Source organism: Elgaria multicarinata, chromosome 13, assembly GCF_023053635.1.
Source record: "Elgaria multicarinata webbii isolate HBS135686 ecotype San Diego chromosome 13, rElgMul1.1.pri, whole genome shotgun sequence".
Taxonomy (NCBI): Eukaryota; Metazoa; Chordata; class Lepidosauria; order Squamata; family Anguidae; genus Elgaria; species Elgaria multicarinata.
Window position 1 is genome coordinate 12,209,939 of NC_086183.1, and position 16,929 is coordinate 12,226,867.

General features: G+C 46.2%; 1 protein-coding gene across 1 annotated transcript in view; it reads right to left on the minus strand.

Moving 5' to 3' along the window:
* The window catches only part of SLC9A1 (solute carrier family 9 member A1), a 107,382-nt gene extending 100,140 nt beyond the window's left edge, over positions 1-7,242 (minus strand). Inside the window, exon 1 of the mRNA XM_063140465.1 lies at positions 6,241-7,242. Coding sequence (XP_062996535.1) covers positions 6,241-6,601 — 361 coding nt within the window. The 5' untranslated portion in view covers positions 6,602-7,242. The remainder of the gene's footprint in view (positions 1-6,240) is intronic.
* Positions 7,243-16,929: the final 9,687 nt, after the last annotated feature.

A 16,929-nucleotide genomic window follows, 5' to 3' on the forward strand; every position in this document is an offset into this window, starting at 1 on the left:
GCAAAGCTCTAGGAAGGCAACGCGATTTCCCCTTAATCTAAGGAAGTCCACTGTTAACATAGAATAAGCAGATATGGGACTAAAGAAAAGCTCTCAAAATATATCCAAAGTTTTTTTAAAAAAAATGCTCCAAAACCAATTACACAGTATTACAGCCCCAGAGAAAAGACACATGGAAAAATCAAATCCTCCCATGTGCTTTGCAAGTTGACAACATTCAGCTTCATTTGCAAACAGTAGCAGTGGCTCACCCACTGGCTAAAAATCACTCCTCCAAGTGAAGAAGCGGTTCTGCAGAAACCATCCTCTGCACAAATATCTCCAGAGGGATTGCAAATCAAGTTGACAAATGAGGATCCTTACAAAAAGAGACAACCAGGCAATGCTTATTGGAAATTAAGCATTCTATAGTCCTGCTGTTTATTTATTACATTTGTATAATACCCATCAGCCAAAGCTCTCCGGGCAGCGCACAATTAAAAACCATAAAATATAAGAAGAATAGAAAAATTTAAAACATTAGAAGTTTAAAAAGGCAATTTAAAAACCAGCTAAGTTAAAAACCAGGGAAAGCCTGTGTGAAAAGGTACGTTTTGAGGAGGCGTTTAAAAGATGTGATGTTTTCCGCCTCCTGAACCGTGCGAGGGAAGGTTTTCCAGAGGGTGGGTGCCACTACAGAGAAGGCCCGCCATCGAGGTTCTTCATGACGCATTCTCTTCGTCTCGGAATGACGAGCAGGGCCACCTCTGAAGATCGTAAATGTCGCCTGGGTTTGTATAAAGGAAAGCAGTCTGCTAGGTATCCTGGTCCCAAGTTGTTTAGGGCTTTGTAAGATAATAGCATGACCTTGCACATGGCTCGGTAGCTAACAGGCAGCCAGTGCAGTTCTTCTAACACTGGTTTTATGTGGGCAGAGCTAGGCGTCCCAGTGAGCATTCCAGCTGCTGCGTTCTGCACAAGCTGCAGCTTCTAAACCACACAGGGGTGGTCCCAGATAGAGCGCATTACAGTAGTCTAATCGTTAGGTTACCAGTCCATGAATGACCATGGCTAGGCTATCCCTATCCAGGAACGGGCATAGTTAGCATACCAACCGAAGTTGATAATGGGCACTCCGGGCCACTGAAGTCACCTAGGCCTCTAGTGACAAAGATGGATCCAGGAGCACCCCCAAAATTATAGACCTGCTCCTTCAGAGGGAGTGCAACCCCATCCAGAACAGGCAAACACCACAATTCCCAGACCTGGGAACCACCAACCCACAAGGCCACTGTCTTATTGGGATTCGACTTCAGTTTATTGGCCCTCATCCAAGCCATAACTGTATCCAAGAGCTGGTTCAGAACGTGCATGGCCTCAGATTTTACAGAGAAATAGAGCTGGGCGTCATCAGCATACTGGTGATACCTTGCCCTAAATCTCCTGATGACTGCTCCCAATGGCTTCATACAGATATTAAACAACATTGGGGGGAAAGGATGGTGCCCTGTTGCACCCCACAGTTCAACTGCCATGGGGCAAAAGTACATTCCCCCAACACTACTTTCTGGAACTGGCCCTGCAAGTATGAGCTGAACCACTGTAAATCAGTACCTCCAACCCCCAACTCATGGAGGTGTTCCAGGAGGATACCATGTTTCCTCCACCAAGCACAGCCTTCTCCATAGGCATGTGCAAGGGGTGTGCTGGGTGTGCCCAGGCACACCCTAATGTCTCAAACAATAAGTGCCAAATTGAGGGGATCATTAAGTAGGGATCCAAAGGGGGATCCAGATGCAGTGGGAATGGTCCTCCAGCTGCCCCACTGCCACCACACCCAGCAGCAGGAGCGAAAAGAAATCACTCTGCTGGGAGCCACGCTTCAAAGAGGCCAGGAGGAGGACCTCCAAAGGCTAGTATCACCTCATAAGCCCCTCCTCTGGCCAGTGTCACCACAAATACCTGGGGCAAAATCCACAGGGAAGTTCTCCTGCACAGGCCTCCTTGTTAGGAATGAACAGCGCTCGTGCGCTGCGTTCATGCTTTTCAACAAAACTCCCCAAATATAGAGATAGAAGCCCAAAACTTCTGCAGACACACCCCAAGATGACATGGGATCCGATTATGAGCTGGAGGGGGAGATGGAAAGATTTGCCAAGGCATCAAGATTGCAGGAGGAGAGGCGAAACCCAGCTGCAGACTAATCGGATGATAGTCCAGCTGGGCCATCTGCTTAATCCTTGGGAATGCAGGGTCCTAATGAAGAGGAGGAGGGGCCTGGGAATAAGAGATCCCAGAGTCAGACAAAAAGGGAGGAGGAAGACAGGCAATTCCATGGAAAGACCCACCTTGAGGGCAGGACTTGGTAGGCCATCCAGTCTGAGAAGAGAAGGTTGTAGTAGCCAGCCACAGTTTAGTAACAACTCTACTGCATAGTGTTTTAACCCAGGTAGTTACCTGAATTGTCCTCTATTATGCAAAGCCTGCTAGTAAAGCATGCTATCAATTGCGGCATAAGGATCCTGTCTGTAGCCTGAAGCCAGGCCTGTTTGTTTATAGTTTGCATAATAAAAGTAACTGACTGGAAACACAGCTTGACTACAACGGAAGCCAGGGCTGGGCACCTGACACCTAGTGTTTGCCTCTAACTCAGTTTTCTTGAGATCACGTCTTCTAGATCAGAGAATGGGAATGTGTTAAAGGCAAGAAGGAATTTATCTAGGTCAAAGGAAGCATTTCTGTTATCAGTTCTTGAATGTTCAAATGCAAGCATCAGTCTACACACACACACAAGCAATCTAAACCAAGAAGTTAGAACATGTAGGATTCCAGGCAATGCAAGAGCACATCACTTACAGTGGTACTTTGATTTCCCATGAAGCTATAAGGCAACTCACGCACACTGGCTTTTGATGAAAGTTTTACATTTACAAGTAAGAATAGAAAGGAGCAGAGCATTGCTACACACACACACACACCATTGTCCCTATCATCTTTCTGTTATCCTCCAAAACAGATAGAATTTCTACTACGTTCTAGGACGGAACATAAAAGTCATCACTACTTGGAGGATAGCCGGTTTGACCACTATCTCTAGATTCAGAAGCCAGTTTTGAAATCTGTGATAGAGAGAGGTCCATGTGATGGTGGAACATTTCAATTTTAAAATCCAGCCATTTTCCTCTCCTTCAGAAATTCAGAAGCTGCTTCAGAAATAATTCTCAATACTAGGAATGCTAGCATTGGTTTTAGAAGAAGAGGAAGAGGAGGAGGAGGAGGAGCAGATGTTTTGCTGTGACCATCTTTCATCCGGAGTTCTCCAAGAACACTGACTTATGAACATCCTAACTACCTGGCATTTTATAGAAACAAAAGAGATTCTACAGGTCAGCCTTCACTAACTTGGTGCTTTCCAAACATGATGGAGTGCAAGTCCCTCATTCCCAGCTAGCATAGCTTGGGAATGATGGGACATACAGTCCAACGTATCTGGAGGGCACCAGATTGGGGAAAGCTAATCTAAAAGCAACAAAAAGCTTAGAAATTACAGTTCAGTGTGTCCAATTTCTCCATGTGGTCATGCAAACATGTGGGAAAAGGCCAGCACTTAAGGAGTGGGCAGCAATGGGGGGGGGGGGGGATAACCATGTAGTTGTGCACCGGTGGACAAAGACATATGCAAGCCATATTCAACCAGAACACAGCATCCTGACCTGGGCTCTCGGGCAATGAACTAAGGACTGTATCTGACGAGCGTTGTCTTTGTTCACAGGTCGCATTCATGGTAGATCCAAGTTTCTTCGAATTGCTCAATGTATAATGCTTTGAGTTCTAAAGTTAATGCTTCAAGTCTTAGGGAATGGTTTGTCATTCCAGAAATCCCGGAACCAAGAACCAATGACATTTTTCATGTGTGAGTGCTATAGACAGGACCAGGTAATAAAAAGGACATACCAAACAAGAGGTCCAACTTGAAACAAGAGTGTGTCAACTTATCCTTATTGCAGTACATAAATATAAACCTGCAAACCAGGACACTGGATCTCAAGCTCCTTCGGGATTTCCCAGAGGGCCAGGCTGCTCCCGTTCCCTAGTCCATTATTTCATAGTTTTACTGGCTTTTCGGCAGATGTTCCCCATTCTAAAAGGTTGAAATACCTCTCCTAAGGCTCAGTTTGGGGGCAGCAGGAGGTTGAAGCGCAATCCCTATGCATGTTGAGATGGGGGTGGGTGGGGGAGTCCTACAACTCCCAGCATTCCCCAAGCAGCACAGCTGTGGCTCAGTGGTAGAACATCTGTATCAAGTTTCCCGGTCCCTCAAGCAAGCACACATTCTGGCAAAGTGACATTCAAATCAGTGAGATTTCTTTACTGCAGGAAATCTTAAGCTTAATGGTTACAGACTTCAGAAATGATATAGCTGGTGGTCAGTAGCTTATAGGCCCCAAAGAGATTCCGTAACAGACAAAAACTAAATCACTACTACTACGAGGAGATCCCCATCAACGTGGTTTCCCCGCTGCCATCACTGTGGTTCTGAACACAAGGGAAGGCCAACCCATACATGGGTTCCAATCCCAGACAAAGGAGGAGCAGGATTCCTGACAATCTGCTTTGCATGACCAGTTCTGGTCACCACCCCTAAAAAAGGATATTATAGAGCTGGAAAAAGTGCAGAAAAGGGCAACTAAAATGATAAAGGGGCTGGAGCATCTCTCCTATGATGGAAGGTTACATCAACTGGGATTGTTTAGCTTGGAGAAAAGGAGGCTAAGGGGAGACATGACAGAGGTGTACAAAATTATGCATGGCATGGAGAATGTGGATAGGGGGACATTTTTCTCCCTCTCTCAAAATACTAGAACCCGGGGTCATCCCATGAAACTGATTGGTGGGAGATCCAGGACAAATAAAAGTACTTCTTCACACAGCGCATAGTTAAATTATGAAATGTAGTGATGGCCACCAATCTGGATGGCTTCAAAAGGGGGTTGGATAAATTCCTGGAGGCAAAGGCTATCAATGGCTACTAGCCCTGATGGTTGTGTGCTATCCCCAGTATTCGAGGCAGTAAGCCTGTGTGCACTAGTTGCTGGGGAACGTGGGTGGGAGGGTGCTGTTGCATCATGTCTTTCTTGTTCATCCCTGGCCAATGACTGGCTGGCCACTGTGTGAACAGAGTGCTGGACTAGATGGATGCTAGGTCTGATCCAGCAGGGCATTTCTTATGTTCTTATGTTCATGCAGAAGGTCCCAGTTTGGATCACCAGCATCCCCAAGTAGGGCAGAAAAAACTCCTGCCTGAAACCCTGGGAATCCAACTGCTGCCAGCCAATGTCGACAATGCAAGGCTAGATGAGCCCATGGTCTGACTCAGTATAAGGCCGCTTCCTGTGACTTTTTTCTGCATAGGTTTATGCCCTTAAGCAACAATATGCTGGTATTTGGGGTATTTTGTTTCTGCCCCTCTCGCCGCCCACCCGTAGAACATGACCCCCGAGCGCTTCTCTGAAATTTATTTATTTTATTGACAATATTTATACACCCCTCCCCATTCAAGAATTTTGGAGTGGCGAACAAATAGAATAAAAACAGAACAAAAACACATTAAACTGCATTTTTAAAAGAAACAAAGTACAAATAAACCACGTCTGGTTATTCAGGGCAAGCTTCCTGGAACAACGTTTTCAAGAGGCGCCTGAAGGAATACAAGGTTGGCACTTGCCTGACCTCCAAAGGCAGGGAATTCCATTGGAAGAGGCCACCACATGGAAGGCTCTTCTCCTGGTGGACTCCAATCGGACCATAGGTCCATATGGAACCACCAGGAGCATGACCTCAGTGACCGGGCAGGTTGATAAGGGAAAAGGAACTCTCTCAGGTATTCTGGTCCCAAGTTGTTTTGAGTTTGGCCCTCGGGGTGAAATTAGTTTCACATCCCTGTGGCAAACTATTGGAAGCTTCATTCCTATGCATCTCATGCGCAACCCTATGTGTCATCTCTCCAAGGAGCATCTCAGGAGGAAGATGACCTTACCAGCACCAGCACTACAATGAACCAAACATTCACCCTGGTCCAGATGTCCTGTGCTTAAGTCCCGAAAGTGGATGAGGCCAAACTCAAAAGCATCAAGGCAGCAAAATTTTTGGGAAATGGAACTCCAGGTCAATTTGGGAGAACTCGTTTTGCAAAACGGGGCTTTTCCATGCATGCCCACATTGTCACACCCGCCCATTCGGACACACGTACAGAATACATACCCAGTTTCATGAGGCACGCGAGCAATATCCAGAGCGCAATCTCAAAGGGCTTCCGTACATACGTGTAGTCGATACCCAGGACTGGAAACGGTTTCCGGTGCTTGCCGTGTCCGTGGGTGGAAGTGTTCTTGGGGTGCGTGGATGCAGGATGAATCTCTTCCAATGCAGGGGGAGCCGCGGTGACGCTCTCCACCACGGCGATGAGCGCCTTCGAGGAGTAAGAGGGCCGAGTGACCACCACGGTGTTCGGCTGCGAGCCATGGCTATGAAGCACCGGCAAAAGCCCCAGGAGGGCAGCTACCCCAAACAAGAAGGGTAAAATGCGGAAGGAGCAAGGTGCCCCCAGGAATTTCGCCTGCATTTTCCTCCTTTACCCCAGATAACAGGAGGATCTCCTGCCTTGGGCAGGTACCTTCCCTATATATAAACCCCGAACCCAAATCTTTCACAAGAACCCAGGAAATACTTCATTAGAGGAGGGGGGCAGAGAAATGAAACAAGGCCACTGAGAGATGCCTGGCCCAGAAATAAAACCTAAACAAAGACGGTCTCATAGTAGAGAGGTCTGGATGAGGAGGGTGTCCTTTTTCCCCTCCAGCCGCCAAGGACATCCCCTGCCTCCCACAAAAGGGAGAAAAAACTTAGAGCCTGCAGATAGACAGATAGATGAGAAACGAGTCCAAATATTCTCTCTAAAGAGAAAGCGACTTGCGACTGGAAAAGAGGAAGATCAGGAGGGCAGCTCAGAGGGGAAGCTAGAAGAAGCCGGCAGTCCACATCCCAGGGGTTGAGGGGGAGAGGAAATGAGATGCCCGGGCAAGAGAAGGGGCAGCGGCGGCAGCAGCCTCCGCCGCAGAGGCAAGGGCAAGCAGGCGCAGAAAGCGCCAGGAAAGGGGGCGCGTTAGCCAGCGCAGCCGGGGTCGCCTTGTGGAGAGTCCGCCGTTCCGTGGCCTCGCGGGGACGCGGGGAAAAGCCGGCAGGCCGAGCGGCGTCGTGGCTCGGCTGGGGCGGCTTGGGAACGAGGAAGCGGCGCCTGTCCCGCCTCCTCGTGCACTGCAGCGCGGCGGCTCCGCCCGGCCCAACCCTCCGGCTCCGGCTCCTCCTTCTCCAGCGTGCACCCAGCTCTCGCTCTCCCGCCGGCTGGTTCAGCCTTATCTGCTACGCCCGCCCGAGACAAGGACACCACGGGGAAAGGCAAAGACAGAGCAGGAGGCGGCGCCTCGGCTGCGGCCACAGCAGCCTCCACCGGCTGGGAGCAGCACTACACGGGAGCCCGGCTTCTCCTCTCCCCCGCCCAGCCGTCCGCTGCCTGCAGCGCGTCCTGGGTCGGGGCCAGCCGCTCGTGGGGATGCAAGCGAGGGCGGGACGCGCCTTCCGAGCTCGCCCGCTTCGGGTGGCCTCTGTCGGGCCCTCTCAGTTCCTTCCCTGTAAAATAGTATCCTTTCTTCTCGCTCTCGCTCTCTTATATTACTCAAAGGAGGACGATATTATTACGCAGAAAATAATATACAAATATATAATTCTCCGTACAATATTATTATTATTATTTATTTATTACATTTATATCCCGCCTTTTTTCCTCCAAGGAACCCAAGGTGGCCTATGTAACCCTCCTCCCCTCCATATCTATCCTCACAACAACAACCCTGTGAGGTAGGCTGGGCTGAGAGTCTGTAACTGGCCCAAAGTCACCCAATGGGTTTCCATGGCTGAGTGGGGACTAAAACCCGGATCTCCCGACTCCTAGTCCAACACCTAAGCCACTATACCACATCTATAATATATATATATTATATATAATATCCTCTGAACAATATGTACAGAGAATAACATGAATTACACACACACACACACACACACACACACACACACACACACAACACACATTACATTATACAGAGGATAATGTATTATACAGATATTATGTTGTTTATTTGTTCAGTCGCTTCCGACTCTTCATGACTTCATGGACCAGCCCACGCCAGAGCTTTCTGTTGGCCGTTGCCACCCTTAGCTCCCTCAAGGTCAAGTCTGTCACCTCCAGAATATCATCCATCCATCTTGCCCTTGGTCGGCCCCTCTTCCTTTTGCCTTCCACTTTCCCTTGCATCAGCCTCTTCTCCAGGGTATCCTGTCTTCTCATTATGTGGCCAAAGTACTTCAGTTTTGCCTTTAATACCATTCCCTCAAGTGAGCAGTCTGGCTTTATTTCCTGGAGTATGGACTGGTTTGATCTTCTTGCAGTCCAAGGCACTCTCAGAATTTTCCTCCAACACCACAGTTCAAAAGCATCTATCTTCCTTCGCTCAGCTTTCCTTATGGTCCAGCTCTCGCAGCCATAGGTTACTACGGGGAATACCATTGCTTTAACTATGCGGACCTTTGTTGTCAGTGTGGTGTCTCTGCTCTTAACTATTTTATCAAGATTTGTCATTGCTCCTCCTCCCAAGAAGTAAACGTCTTCTGATTTCTATATTCTATTCTATTATACAGAGGATATATATTAGATACTACTATACAGAGGATGATATTATTATACAAAAATATAAGAAGAGTATCTAGGGTACTTGCAAGCGTCAAACAAATTGTGAACCAGAGACTGTTGGATATAGATTTACAGGATTTGGGGTGCTGCCTAGGGTCCATCATGCTCCCCTTAGTCTTTAGATTTAACAGTCTCTTTTTGCAAAGATAGGTTGCCGTACCTGCTTTAGTTAACGATTCCTAAATATAGGAGAAGTTTTCTCTTCCCCACCCACCTTTACAGGTAATAAAATCTACCGGCTGCTTGAGGTGCGAGCCTGTGGCGCGTTGCTGCAGGGTTTTTAGGGAATCCTCTGCAAAGCAGCAGCGTATAGACACTAGGGTGACCATATGAAAAGGAGGACAGGACTCTTTTATCTTTAACAGTTGTACAGAAAGGGAATTTCATCAGGTGTCCTTTGTAGGCATGCAACACCTGGTGAAATTCCCTCTTCATCACTACAGTTAAAGCTGCAAGAGCCCTGCCCCCTTGACCAGATACAAAAGAGGGTAGGGCACTTGCAGCTTTAATCATTGTGATGAAGAGGGAATTTCACCAGGTGTTGCATGCCTACAAAGGACACCTGCTGAAATTCTCTTTTCTATGCAACTGTTAAAGATACAGGAGCCCTATCCTCCTTTTCATATGGCCGCCCTAATAGACACCCCTTTAGTATAAAGCAGCTTCATCTGTTCCTATCCTCTGAAGGGGTCTTCCCTGAGCTCAGGTCACTTGGGAGCCAGACACCATCTTGACTCTGGCAGCTACACTTCATTTCTAGTACTTCCATTTCTACATGCTGCTTTTTCTTAATTCTATTTAAGTAGGGTGACCATATGAAAAGGAGGATAGGGCTCCTGTATCTTTAACAGCTGTATTGAAAAGGAAATTTCAGCAAGTGTCATTTGTATATATGGAGAACCTGGTGAAATTTCCTCTTTATCACAACAGTTAAAGCTGCAGGCGCCCTGCCTTCTTTTAAATCTGGTCACTCTAGTAGTATAGCTCCTGCACCTTTAACTGCTGTGATGAAGAGGGAATGTCACCAGGTTCCCATATATACAAAGGACACCTGCTGAAATTCCCTTTTCTATGCAACTGTTAAAGATACAGGTGCCTGGTCCTCCTTTTCATATGGTCACCCTAATTTAAGGCGCAATCCTATGCATGTTTAGACAGGAGAAAAAGTCCTTCCACTCCCAGCTTCCCCCAGCTAGCATGACTTCTACTTGTGCGCATTTGGTGCCAAGTCATTACGAAGACAATTCTTCGCAACTAATTTAACGGTGGCACCATTTTCCTCGCTTTCTTGATATATTAGATTCCGCCCCCACCCCCGGAAGGAATGCAAGGGGAGATTTCAAATGGAACTCATAAGTTGCAGCCACATCGCAAACCCTCTGTAGGCAAACGGTATAAACCACCACTTGAACTGATTTCCAGGTACTTAAAGCAGTGCAGAGCACAACAAGAAACCACATAAGCTAGTTCAGCCCTTAGGAAGCCAGCTTCATTTCCAGCATACTAATGTACTTAAATAGATTAAGTTTGTGGATCCAATTCAGCCACATTCACTTTAGCCAAAGTAGCATTGAGTTCAAACATCCTGATTTAAGTGGGCTGTAATGCCACCCACCACCCATTCATTCATTCATTTCATTTATTGCATTTATATCCCACCTTTTTTCCTCCAAGGAACCCAATGCGGCCTACATAATCCCCCTCCTCTCCATTTTATCCTCACAACAACAACCCTGTGAGGTAGGCTGGGTTGAGAAACTGGGGCCTTAGCTAGTCCTAAGGTTTATCCCGGGATCATCCCTGTTCATGTAAATAACACACAGGTTATCCCGGGAGCAGGCAGGGACGACCCCGGGATGACCCCAGGATAAACCTTAGGTCTAGCTAAGATCTGGGACTGGCCCAAACTCACCCAGTGAGCTTCCATGGCCGAGTGGGGAACTAGAACCCAGATCTCCAGGCTCCCAGTCCATCACTTTAGCCACTACACCACACTACACCACCCAACCCTTAAGATGACAGATGTGCATTTAAGGGAGCAATACGAGGCATGTTTAGCTGGAAAAAAAGTCCTACAACTCCCAGCTTTGGCTGGGGAAACCTGGGAATTGTGGCACTTTTTCCCTGTATTTCTAAACAGAAATCACGTGTAGGTAGAAGCTAGCATACAATTATTGTCCTCTATTTTATCACATTTGGATGCTATCTATCTTCCAAGCGGCTCATGGCAGCACACATGTTGTTTGCCAATGTTACCCTCACAACAACCCTGCAAGGTTGGTTAGGCTGACAGGTAGTGGCTGCTCCTCTACCCCTCAAGGCTAACCCACTGTCAGTGTTGAAGCAAGTTTTAACTGCCATTCCAATCAGTTACCTGTATGCAGAATGAGGGATCCAGGTAGCAAATTGTCCTGGGCTGGCACTGATCAGCATTTTCAATTTATTAGTCAACCAACCCTAAGACAACAAAATAAAAACAATTACAGCCTTGATCGGAACACAAACATGTTTGCTTCACACCATTGAAAGTCTAGAATTAAGAAGAACGTGTAAAAACACATTCAAGTTCAATAGATGTATTTACCTGGAGAATTATAAAGGTCTGTGTTGTTTATTATGAGAGAAGAAGGGAGGCTAATACACTCTTCTGATTGATGGTGCTGACTAGAGAACTTCGCTGTGTTTGGTCTTCTCTTTGAGACGGTGGGGTTCTGAGAGCAGTTAGATAGGGACGGGCAACTTAGGAAGCTGCCTTATACTGAGAGACAAACCATTGGTCCATCTAGCCCAGTATTGTCAACACTGACTGGCAGCAGCTCTCAAAGTTTTCAAGCAGGATTCTTTCCTCGCCCTACCTGGAGAAGCCAAGGATTGAACCTGGGACCTTCTGCATGCAAAGCATGTGCTCTATCACACTGAGCTATGGCTCACTTCTAAGGATCCAGGGCCAATTCTCCCTCTTCCTGAACCTTTAAAAGAAGACCCCACTCTGGTTGTCTTAACTGCTCACTCCCTTCAGCCATCTAACTCAGTTTAGTAGCAGCTCTCATGCATGGTGTTTTAACTCAGGTAGTTACCTGAAGCCTCCTCTATTTTGCAAAGCCTGCTAAAAAAAGCTTGTTGTCAATTGCTGCACAAGGAGCCTGTCTGTAGCCTGAAGCAAGCCCTATTTGTTTGTAGTTTGCATAATAAAAGTAATTGACTGGAAACATGGCTGGACAGCATGAATACAAAGAGCCAATGGCCAGGCACCTGAAACAGCTCTGCTTTCATATTACATCGCCTTCACCTTCAGTATGCTTAGGGTTGCAACCTTAATCATTTGATGAACCATTTTAAGTGTTTAGTCATACTTTCACTTGCAACCTTTGGAATTTTCAGTGGTTTCTGCCCCCTTTCAAATGCTCATTAATAATACAGCTTTAGAGTACTGGGCAAAGCACTCACTAATAGTTCTCTTCTTCAGATGCATGAAAACTTTGCAATGTATTCATTTACATAACGTGCATATGGGTATATTAACCGATGTGGCTGGTTGCTTGCAGTCAGGAAGAAATTTCTCCAGGGTCGAAGGATAGATATCTATTCAATTAAGCATTTGCGTGCAAGTTACTACAAAGAATTATTGTGGGATTAGGAGGTTTCTAAGAATGTAGTGGGTGTTTCCAGATGAGGCTTTTATTATCCAATTGCCCTGCCTCAAACATGGAATTTTATGGGGGTCCAGATGGTCTTGTAATTCCATTTGTAATGCTCCCGTGTTTTCCCACCACTTCTTTCATCTTTTTTTTTTCTTGCTGCATAATCTCTGTTAAGGAAGGAAAGGTGCAACTGCGGCAGGGTACAGCCTCTTTCAGCCCAAGATATGAATTCCATTTTGGACAAGCTCTTGGGAGTCACATTGCAGGAATGGGTTGAGCCAAAGGAAAAAAGGGGTGGAGCCAAAAATACACAAAAAAATAAAAATAAAACCAAGCATATTGTCGCTTACACCTCTTACTGCCAATAATTAAGCTTCAGGAGAAGCATTTCAAACTTTTAGAAGGGGGAAACCTGCACAAAAGCTGGGAAACCATCAAACAAGTAGCTACTGATAGCCTTATCCATCATAAATTTGTCTAATCCCCTTTTAAAGGCATCCAAACTGTAGCCATCGCTACATCTCATGGTAGCAAATTCCATAGTTTAACTCTGCCCTGGATGTAGAAGTATTTCCTTTTATCTGTCCTGAATCCCCCTCCAATCAGCTTAATGGGATGACCCTAGATTCTTGTATTATGAGTCACAGAGAGAGAAATGTCTTCATATCCAGTTTCTCCATGCCATACATAATTTTCTGCATTTTTTTCCAACTCTACAATATCCTTTTTAGTATAGGTGTGCACAAGAGGTGTGCCGGGGGTGCCCAGGCACACCCTAAAATCTCAAGCAATAACTGCCGAATTGAGGGGGCCTTTGAGTAGAGATCCAGAGGGGGATCGGATGCAGTGGGAATGGTCCTCCAGCTGGCCTCTGGCTGCATTGCCACTGCACCAAAGAACTGCTGCCTCTAGAGAGAACCATTGCTCCCATCAGCAGGAGCGAAAAGGAATCACTCTGCTGGGAACCTCTCTACCGAGAGCTGAGCTTCAAAAAGGCCAGGAGGAGGGGCCCTGAAAGCTAATATCGCCTTGTAAGCCCCTCCTCCGGCCAGTGTCACCACAACGCCCCACCAATGCAACAGACATTTCTCTCTCTGTGACTCATAATACAAGAATCTAGGGTCATCCCATTAAGCTGATTGGAGGGGGATTCAGGACAGATAAAAGGAAATACTTCTTCATACAGGGCAGAGTTAAACTATGGAATTTGCTACCATGAGATGTAGCGATGGATATGTCTCCATATCCACTTTCTCCATGCCATACGTAATTTTGTATACCTCTATCATGTCTCTCTTAACTTGCCTTTTTTTCCTAAACTAAACAGTAACCTTTCCTCATAGAGAAGTTGTTTCTGCCCCTTTGGTCATTCCAGTTACCCTTTTCTGCACCCCCCCCCCGCCCCCCGCAATTGCAACAGGCCAGCCGAACGCAGAGTAGAGCATCAGTGTTTACAGTGTATAATAAATAAATGAGTACAAATAATGTCCTTTATGACTGAGTATTCAATAAGTGTTCACCTTTTTTTTAAAAAAAAGTAATCCTTGGTGCATACCCTAATGAAATATGCTGTACACGCCTATGCTTTTTAGGTGCAGTGACCAGAATGATACACAATATTCCAAGTGGAATGGCACTACTGATTTGTATAAGAGCAGGCTGATGTTGGCAACTTTGTTTTGATTCCTTTCCTAATTTGTCCAAATGACAAAAACTGGGGTGTTTGTGTGGGACGGTATGGGACATACATGCCGTTCTCCCCCAGTGATGTCGCAGCTGCTAGCAAAGACATGCCCATGACACTTGTAAGGCTGCGGTTCTCATAATACTCCATATTGCAACAGATACTCCCCTGCCAACAAACAAAAACCATGTCGTGAATGGGTTATATGAACGCCAAAGTCTTAGGCTCAGTTTTTCACAAGACCAAGAAAAGCAATTTGAAAACCAAGAAATAACACAAGCAGGAAGGTGAGAATGGGCTCTTTTTTTTTGCAAATACTGCCACCCTGTGGAAAATAAATAATTTCCCAGACATAGCGACCAAGGCCAGATCTACACTATTGCTTTAAAGCGCTTTATAACAGTTTTATAGCGCTTTAAAGCAGTAGTGTAGATCCGGCCCTGGTTGTTTAAGCTACAAACATCTCCATTCTGTGTGAACAGAATGCTGAACTAGATGGACCTTGGTCTGATCCAGCATGGCTCTTCTTAGGCCATGGCTAGACAAGGACATCCCGGGGATCGCCCCAGGATCATCCCTGTGCATCCAGATGATGCATAAGGGATCCCGGGGGGTGGGACAGGGAGGGACGATCCCTCTATTTCCACGGGATTTTGCCCTACCCTTCTAGCCCAGTTTCTCCGTGGTCCTGGGCTGATCCCGAGACCGTGGAACGTGTGGCCAGGCGTCACAGTTTGTCTCGGCTCCTCGCAAGTAACCACAAGGAGCCGGATGCGGGGCACAGAGCTCCTCAGGAGCTCTGTGCCCATCAGGGTGGGGTGGGGGGAGTGGGGAAATTATTATTTTTAAAAAAGCTTACTGTTTCACAGACGAGCGCTCGTGCGCTCCTCTTTTAAAAACGATAACAAAATGGCGGCCGCGATGTCGTGCACTGTGTGTATACGAGGGCGACGATCTCACAATCATAAAATTGCGAGATCGTTGCCCTTTCACCCCCTCATCTAGCTGAGGCCCTAGATATACAAAAAGGAGGGGGATTTTCACAAGTGTGTATAGTATTAGGCTGCACATTGCTAAAGTCCACTTGCACAGAAGAGCATTCTGCTGAATTTAGCAGGAATGGCTTCTATGCAAATATGTTCAGAGCCTGGGCATGAATCATAGAACAGTAGAGCTGGAAGGGGCCTGCAAGGCCATCGAGTCCAGCCCCCTGCTCAATGCAGGAATCCACCCTAAAGCATCCCTGACAGGTGGTTGTCCAGCTGCTTCTTGAAGGCCTCTAGTGTGGGAGAGCCCACGACCTCCCTAGGTCATTGGTTCCATTGTGGTACTGCTCTCACAGTCAGGAAGCTTTTCCTGATGTCCAGCCGGAATCTGGCTTCCTGTAACTTGAGCCCATTATTCCGTGTCCTGCACTCTGGGAGGATTGAGAAGAGATCCTGGCCCTCCTCTGTGTGACAACCTTTCAAGGACTTCATCAAGTCTCCTATCCTCTTCTCCAGGCTAAACATGCCCAGTTCTTTCAGTCTATTCTCATAAGGCTTTGTTTCCAGACCACTGATCATCCTCGTTGCCCTCCTCTGAACACGCATGTTGCTAGTAGGGACGGAGTGGAGGAGAAATGGATCACTTGAAGGGTTTAAAACGTGCAGAACAGAAAGTAGAAAAGAGCTATTTTTAAAAAGTAAAACACAGTTTCCAGCCAGTAAAACCAACAGAGGCTTGGAGCACTTTAATGTCTAACACAATAATAATAATAATAATAATAATAATAATAATAATAATAATAATAATAATAATAATAATAATAAATATTTCTTACCAGCCTCTCCATTCTGATCGAGGCGGGGAACAACAATAAATGATAAAATACATAAAACTGAATTAAAACATAATATACATTGTTTAAAACATCCTAAAAACATCATAAAATTGCACTGGATAGGCCTGCCAGAAGAGATCACTCTTTATAGCTTTCTTGAATGATAGTAGACTGTTAAGTTGACGAGTCTCCTCTGGCAGGCCATTCCACAGCCTGGGAGCAGCAGAAGAGAAGGTCCTCTGGGTAACAGTTGTTAATCTAGTTTTTGCTAGCTGAAGTAGATTCTTCCCAGAGGACCTGAGTGTGCAAGGTGGATTGTACGGGAGAAGGTGATCCCGCTGGTAGCCTGGACCCAAACCATGTAGGGCTTTAAAGGTGATAAGCAACACTTTATACTTCGCTCAGAAACTAATTGGCAGCCAGTGAAGAGATTTTAAAACTGGTGTGATATGGTCACACCTAGGTGTACCAGTGATTAGCCTGGCTGCCATATTTTGAACTAGTTGAAGTTTTTGGACTAGGCACAAAGGTAGCCCTATGTAGAGCACTTTGCAGAAGTCGAGCCCTGAAGTTACCAGTGCGTGCACGACCGTCTTTAGGTCTTCTAACTCTACGAAGGGGTGCAGCTGGCATTTACTAGGGCAGAAGCTTTTTGTGGACTAGAAGCTTGGGAAATGGACTAGTCCACTAAAGTTTATGTCATACAAGATTTGTTAGCTTTTAAGGTGGTGTAAGACATTTGTTATTTTTTATGAGATGCATTTTGGGATGCTGCATTGCTACGCACCACTTGCCTGCTTAAATCCTGGCCGGATCTACACTACTGCTTTAAAGCGCTTTATAACAGTTTTATAGCGCTTTAAAGCAGTTAAAACGCTTTATAACTGTTATAAAGCGCTTTAAAGCAGTAGTGTAGCCTGTTGAAGTCAATAGGATTTAAGGGCCAAAATCCGGTGCAGGGTTACTGCTTTAGACTGCCTACATCTACAGCAGGAAG